This window comes from Mobula birostris, chromosome 12 (assembly GCF_030028105.1).
Source record: "Mobula birostris isolate sMobBir1 chromosome 12, sMobBir1.hap1, whole genome shotgun sequence".
Lineage (NCBI taxonomy): Eukaryota > Metazoa > Chordata > Chondrichthyes > Myliobatiformes > Myliobatidae > Mobula > Mobula birostris.
Window position 1 is genome coordinate 46,255,617 of NC_092381.1, and position 7,647 is coordinate 46,263,263.

General features: G+C 37.7%; 1 protein-coding gene across 5 annotated transcripts in view; it reads left to right on the forward strand.

The window, feature by feature from the left end:
* LOC140205890 (terminal uridylyltransferase 4-like) overlaps window positions 1–6,468 on the forward strand; it is a 72,071-nt gene extending 65,603 nt beyond the window's left edge. For all 5 annotated transcript variants that reach the window (XM_072273734.1, XM_072273737.1, XM_072273733.1 and 2 more), the window contains 5 exons: window positions 1,192–1,361; window positions 2,862–2,980; window positions 3,405–3,912; window positions 5,107–5,274; window positions 5,973–6,468. In XM_072273734.1, the coding sequence (XP_072129835.1) occupies window positions 1,192–1,361; window positions 2,862–2,980; window positions 3,405–3,912; window positions 5,107–5,274; window positions 5,973–6,055 (1,048 nt within the window). In that variant the 3' untranslated portion in view covers window positions 6,056–6,468. The remainder of the gene's footprint in view (window positions 1–1,191; window positions 1,362–2,861; window positions 2,981–3,404; window positions 3,913–5,106; window positions 5,275–5,972) is intronic.
* Window positions 6,469–7,647: the final 1,179 nt, after the last annotated feature.

Consider the following 7,647-nt stretch of genomic DNA (forward strand, 5'->3'; position numbering starts at 1 on the left):
TGTAGTTTTACCTACTTCACTCTGATTAGAACACCAAAATAAAAATGAAAGAGTAATTTACCTGGATCAAAGTCAAGGCTAAATATCCTGAGATAGCCACAAAAGCACTGAAAACGTTGATTCCATTTCCAACATATCTCTGCAATGAATGCAACGAAAACTAAATTGCAGAATAGACTGGACATAAGGAACCCTCTTCGAGTATCACTCTCTCCCATCACCCCTCGATAGGACCGTCTTGTTGCAGGGAAACAAGCCCAGGGCTCCCACTGATTCAGCAATACTGGTGTGTTGCAATGATTTTATATGTTCATATGAGGAAAATATGTGCTGTGTGTTTAATATCCAAACATTACTTAAAATGTTATGATGCTATTGACTTATATAACCATATAACAATTACAGCACAGAAACAGGTGATCTCTGCCTTTGTAGTCCGTGCCAAACGCTACTCTCACCTAGTCCCACCGATCTGCACTCAGCCCACAACCCTCCATTCCTTTCCTGTCCATATACCTATCCAATTTTTCTTTAAATGATAATATCGAACCTGCCTCTACCACTTCTACTGGAAGTTCATTCAACACTTACTTCAAGCTCCCCTGATAATTGACTTATCACTAAATTCATGCGAGGAAAATATGCGCTGTGTATTTAATATTAAATTTGTTAGATAAACCCTTTTAGAAATGAAATTGAGTGCATTAGCCACTTAGCACCTATATTCCGGTCATGATTAACACCCCCCCCCCCCGCCCCAAACAGAATCGGCAAAAACGATTTGTCGAGAAAAATCGGCAGGTACATGCATGTGCACTGGTGCCTGCGCAAGGCTTCATGGTCATTGTAGTCTTACTCGGGGTAAACACAACGTATTTGACTGCTACTCTTGTCCGTTGGCAACCCTAACCCCCCCCCCCCCCCCCCGGGTCGGCTGGTCTACAAGAATATTGTCAATATTAAACCGGTCCGCAGTGCAAGAAAGGTTGGGGACCCCTGCTGTAATGAACTATAATATTTTACATAAACCTTGTAAAGCTATTCGAAAAAGTATCAGTAACTTGGAAGGCCCTTTGTTATTAAACAAAAAACTATTAATAATATCAGTCAAAACTAGGAATGAGAGTTTTATCCTTGTTTGTTGCCATTTTTCAAGTATTGAGATATTGACTGCATGTTACTTTGTTTAAGAATGAAGAAGAAAGAAAATGAGAAAGAGGAAGAGAAGGATTCAAAAGATTCAAAGGAAGAAGAAAAAGAATTAAGAGAAAAGCGATGCTTTATCTGTGGTGACACTGGTCATATGAGAAGGGATTGCCCAGAATACAGAACATCCCGAACACGGAACAACACTGTGTCAGGTAATCATAATGTTGCGAAAAGATATATTTAATATTTGTTCATGGGTAAAATGTGTTGTTATTCCCTCAAAATATATGGCAAAATATTTTAAGAATAGATTTTCAGTGATGGAGCTTGATGATAGAACATAGGTTTCGCTTGCCCAGATGTATTAATGCTGTTGATGAAAGTGAAAGGTTTCTTCTTCAAAATACAAAGAAAATTGTTGAGTGAGTCACCCCAGGCTTCTTCCTAACCAAAGAAAACTTGAAAGCAATGACAATCTTTGTATATACGTAGTGCTCGTAAAATTGACTCCCATATTGCTTCAGAGAATGTAGAGATTAAGCTGTGGAGAGTAATGCTTTTCAGCACTCAGAGTCATAGAAAAGTACGGCACAGAAAGAGGTCCTTCAGCCCACCAAGTGCCAAAAAATTTAACCTGCCTACTCCAATTGACCTGCACCTGGACCATAGCCCTTCATACATCTACCATCCATGTGCCTATCCAAACTTATCTTAAGTGTTGAAATCTAGCATGTTGAAACCACTCTTTCTATTAATTATAGATCCAAGGTTTACCTTTTTTTTATTAATTCATAGAATTTATGCATTACTGAAAGTCTGTGTTGACTGTCCAAATTCAAATTACCTTTGAGATAAGTGCTTGCTAGGAGTTGCAAGTCATCAGCAGTTGTAAATCATCATCTTTGCTATGGATCTTAAATTTCAAATATGTCAAAGTGGCCAAGGCTGGTAGATTTAATTTTCTTAAGAACCAGATAGGTACTTAATTGATTAATATCTTCTTTTGGTTATACTTCCACCTACATGACTTACAATGCTATTTTGTGTCACTGCCAAAGTTGGATCATGGCTTTCTTTTTGGTTATCTGTAACATGAATGTTAAGGTCTCAGTACAGATCTTTGCAGGACACTAGGCGGAGATTGAATCCTTGCTAATTTTTTCTACCGTCTGTCTCCTGCTACTCAGCCAATTTCCTAACCAATTCTTTATCCTTAGATAGAGCCATAATTATGAACACATTGAAGCATGGTAGCGATTAGATAGCAGATGATACATCCCATTGGAACTTTTGTACAGAAATGGAGAAGCATTAATTGAATTGCTTTTCAAGGCAAGTTCCAAATCTCATTGTTATAGAATATTAAGTGTCTGAAGGTCTGGTATTTCTCTACCACAAAAAACAAAGAAACATAAGACCCCGGTGTCCAGAGCAGCTTTAGTATCTTTTTCTTGCCACCCTAATAGAGCAAGGGTAACCAGTCATTTCCTCAGGGAGGATTATCAGAGATTTCAGAAGGGAAAGTATATAATAAGTAGAAGCAGCATTGATTAAGAGTGAAATAATTCAAAAAGTAGTATTATTCAACATTTGTGAGAGTAAGAGTTCGGCACGGACTAGAAGGGCCGAGATGGCCTGTTTCCGTGCCGTAATTGTTATATGGTTAACATTAAGTATTTGTTTGGAATCTAAAAAATTTTTTTATTTTGAAGTTCCTCAGGCTACACGGAATCTGTCCAGTATACAGACAGTAGCAACTTCTCAGGCAACGGTGTCACATTCAGAACTTCATCAGGATTACCCACAACATAGCAGGCAGCCTCCAGAAAGTGTAAGTCATTTGGTTTTGGTTGTTGCCCAAAGTATTGTAGTTGCACAGGGTTTCCTCCAGCCTTGAAGTCCCTAATGGTGAAATTGGCATATGTCATTATTCTCCCTAGATCCTTTTTAAAGCTTACTGCGCTGGAGAAACCCCTGATTGTAACTGAATTCAATTTAACAATATTATGTGAAAATTAAGTGTTGCAGATAAGCAGAATTGTTATAGTTGTAGTGACCATATTTGTATTTGAAAATGGTATATCAAATAAATCATTTTGGAACTATTATCACTTTACCGTTCCTGCCACACACAAAACTTTGTAAATTATTTCCTCCCTTCTTAAAACATGGTTTAGTGAAAGAATGTTAGAAACTGGAAATCCATTTACCTGAGCAATAGTTTGTCTCATTGCTTTTTTGTTTCTAATTTTCAGTCAGAACCACATCAGATGCCTCCTTACTCTCCTCAAACTACGCATCAGCAATTAACACCAAACGCATCTCAGACAGCTACTGTTTCCCATCCACAGACCCAACAGGCTGGTTCTCAAAATAAACTTCCACAGACACTTGCTCAACCAACCCGTCAGGTTCAGTTGCCCCTGTTACCATATACTCAGCATCATCCAGGTCAGTATTCCAACCTGCACAGTGTGAGCCTCATTCAGTCACACAGACCACAACACCAGGTGCAAATGCCCGCTAATACTTGGCCTGCTGTTCTTCATTCTGCATCTGGTAGTCACCCCAACATGCCTTTCCCTATGCGGTCTAGCAGCAACACAGCTAGTCCCAACAGTATGAACCTCAATGATCCCAGTATCATCTTTGCTCAGCCTGCTGCCAGGCCCATGGGTATCTCCAACACTCCTCATGATGGACAATGGCACAATCACATGACTCGCAGCACACTAGTGGGAAATGGCACTCTGGGAGCTTCAGGTATATTTCTTTTTCTCATTATATTAATATGTAGCTATTATTCTAATGTACTCTGTAATGGACATGATTAATTTTTCATTTATAGTTCATTCAACATTTTAATGTATTATATAAAATGTGATTGAGCAAAATACACGATGGCGAGGCCAGAGGAATGAGGAGCAAAATTAACAAATAAGGTGATAAATGAGCTTTGCTGCATTGTTGATGATCTGTGGTGGCACTGATGAACACCCCACTGCAAAGACCGTATGATGTACAATCTGTGTTGCTTTATGTTAGGGCAGACACTGTGGCACAACAGTTGCTTCCCAAAGTTAGCTGGCTCCAACCCCTATCTATCAATCACCATTGATTGGTATGAGGAAACTGAATGTGTGCACATATACTAATGTCATGTCTGGATCTGCAAAATAGAACACTAACATGAATTTGTGTTTGGGGAGGAATCAATAAAATACTAATTGCAGCTGAGGAAAAATTGCAGTTTCCATATGGATCTTATATGGAAATGATTGACTAGCAAAATACATCCTGTATAATTGATTACTGTAGGCAATATTTTGAAAATCATATAATTACAATACAAGTTATAAAAAGACTACTGATTCAGGAGAAATTAAACCATTAAAAAAGCCTATGACCAATCACAAACTTTTTTGTTTTTAACCTTTAGAATTTTATTTCAAACAATCTCAACAGGAAAAACACTATTTGAACAAACATTACTACTTGTGCAAGAATTGTTTCAACAAAAATTTTAGAAGGTTGATTAAGGTTTCTGGAGTAATTGAGCTGTAACTTTGCACTTGTGTAAAATTATTCTGAGTTAACTCTGTTTTAAACTTAATTATAAATGGAACTAATGTTTACAAGTTCGTTGCTTGTAAAAAATCTGATTAAACCCTATACAGTGTTTTTAAGTTCACGGCCCTTAGTACAATGCTAATATTTTGCTTGTACTTGTGACATTGTTTTTAAACTGCTAAGTTTGTTGAAGTAAGTATACCTTGCAGTAAATTATATTACTTTTACATTTTGCAAGACTAAAACAGGATATTACACAAGAAATATGAAAAAAAAAACATATCCCTCAGTTTGGAAGGGAGGTTTTATAGGTTGCTAAGTGTTCATTTTAAGCAATTATGTCTTAAAACAAACATGTAACATTTTCTTTCCTCCACGGAAACATAGATCAAAGGTTTCAGGGACAATTTGCAAAACTAAATCCTCCAACCATACCTTGGGAGCATCATCCTGTTTCTCATTTTCAAGCACCGTGGCCTTACAGAATGCCTCAAAACTTCATTCAGCAGGGAAATACGAACTATCCTCAGCAGAACAAATCCTACTATTCTCAAGGTACCAATAATAACAAACCATTCTAATCTGGTATAACTTTTGCTAAGTGATAAGGCAGGTAAATATTGGAACATTGCTTCTCAGCTTGTAATGAATTCCCTACAAGTATAAAAGATTTGCAAAACAAGTAGTTCCTGTAGAATTTTAATAAACCACTGAAGCCAAACATTTTTCAGTTATGTAATAACCAAGTATCCCTTAGTTTTGTGTGCCAGGATTTTTCTGTAGAAACTGTTCCCAGATCTACTGAGAAGATAACCTTTGAATTCATTGGCTCCATTATTTCCCTCATCCCAATTGGATCAAGATTTTTTGTGAAACCTCAGAATAGGTATAGGGATTGAAACAGTCAAATGCCATGAAACAGAACTAATGACTAAAGTTTTGCTGTTGGTTCATTTGGTAAGATCAGCATATAACTGACCCGTACATACCATAACTTGGAAACGGCAGCTAACTTGTAACTAGTAAACTAAGTCTATAGGCAAGTTCAAGAGTTTCTTTAGTTAAGGCAGAGTAGCTAGTGTTTGCTGACAGGACTAGGTATTATCATATTTGTGTGGAATTGTTTGGATATAGCATTGTAGCTGAGGTCATAACTTTTTTCTGAGCTGCACCAAAAACGTAATGTTTATATTATCACCAAGTATAAGTATAATGTCTGCCACTAAAACTTGTTTGTGTGCCTACTTTGGCAGGTTCTTCAATCCACAGTAACCAGCGTTTTCCAATCATGCAACAAGGAAGAGTACGGATGAATTACATTCAGCAAAAGAAGTGACTGTAGTGGAAATTCACACAATATACAGTTACAGATCTTATCTGGGAAGGGGAAGAACAAAATTATTTTAAGACTGTTTTTAAACTGTATGATTTGTATATAGACTAAACTTGATTATAATTTTTAATAATTTTTGTTGCAATGCACCACAATGTGATTTATGATACAGATCACATCTATTTTAATGCCTCCCATTTTTGAAGGTGGGGTAAATCATTTTTTGTTTGAAGCTAATGCAAATGTAAAAAAAAAGCTTTTTTAAAAAAAGAACTGGATTTATTTTCTCTGTTGTATCATACTTTGGCTGCCTCAGACTTTGTATATGGTTCTTAAAAAAGAAAATATGGTTTAAAGATGGTCAGCTGTGTTCAGAACAGAAGTATATAGTGCCAAAAGCCTTTTAAAAATAAATTGTAGCTTTTTAATAATCTTGTATTACATTGTTATTTCCTCTAAACTTTGTCCTAAATTTATCATCCAAACTGTATTTCATATGGTGACAAATGATTTAACATAGAGTGAATATAGTCATACTGCAAGGACCAGGCCCTTCAGTCTGCTGTGTCTGTGCCAGCTATCAAACACTATCTATATTAATTTCATTTTCTAACACTCAGCCCATAGCCTTCCATGTGACAGCAGTTCAAGTACTTAGCTATGAGAATGTTTTTGGTTGCTAGGAAGAAGCTTAAGAATGGAATTAGGCGAGCCAGAAGGGGCCGTGAGAAGACCTTGGCAGGCAGGATTAAGGAAAACCCCAAGGCATTCTACAAGTATGTGAAGAGCAAGAGGATGAGCTGTATAAGAATAGGACCGATTAGGTGTGATAGTGGAAACGTGTGCATGGAGTCGGAGGAGGTAGTGGAGGTACTTAATGAATGCTTTGCTTCAGTATTCACCAGGAAAAAAGACCATGGCAATTGTGCGGATGACTTACAGCAGACTGAAACGCTTGAGCATATAGACATTAAGAAGAGGATGTGCTGGAGCTTTTGAAAAGCATTAAATGGACCGGATGAGATATACCCAAGGCCACTGTGGGAAGCGAGGGAGGAAATTGCTGAGCCTTTGGCATGATCTTTGCATCATTAATAGGGACGGGAGAAGTGCTGGAGGATTGGAGGGTTGCAAATGTTGTTCCCTTTTTCAAGAAAGGGAGTAGAGATAACCCAGGAAATTATAGACCAGTGAGTCTGACTATACTGGTGGGCAAGTTATTAGAGAAGGTCCTGAGATGCAGGATTTATGAGCATTTGGAGAGACATAATCTGATTAGGGATAGTCAGCATGGCATGGCTGTGCCTTATGAGCCTGATTGAATTCTTTGAGGATGTAGCAAAACATATTGATGAAGGTAGAGCTGTGGATATAGAGCATATGGATTTCAGTAAGGCATTTGATAAGGTTTCCCATGCAAGGCTCCTTCAGAAAGTAAGGAGGCATGGGACCAAAGAGACCTTGCTTTATGGATCCAGAATTGGCTTGTCCACAGAAGACAAAGGGTGGTTGTAGATGGGTCATATTCTGCATGGAGGTTGGTGATCAGTGGTGTCCTGCAGAGATCTGTTCTGGACCCTTCTGTTTGTGATTTT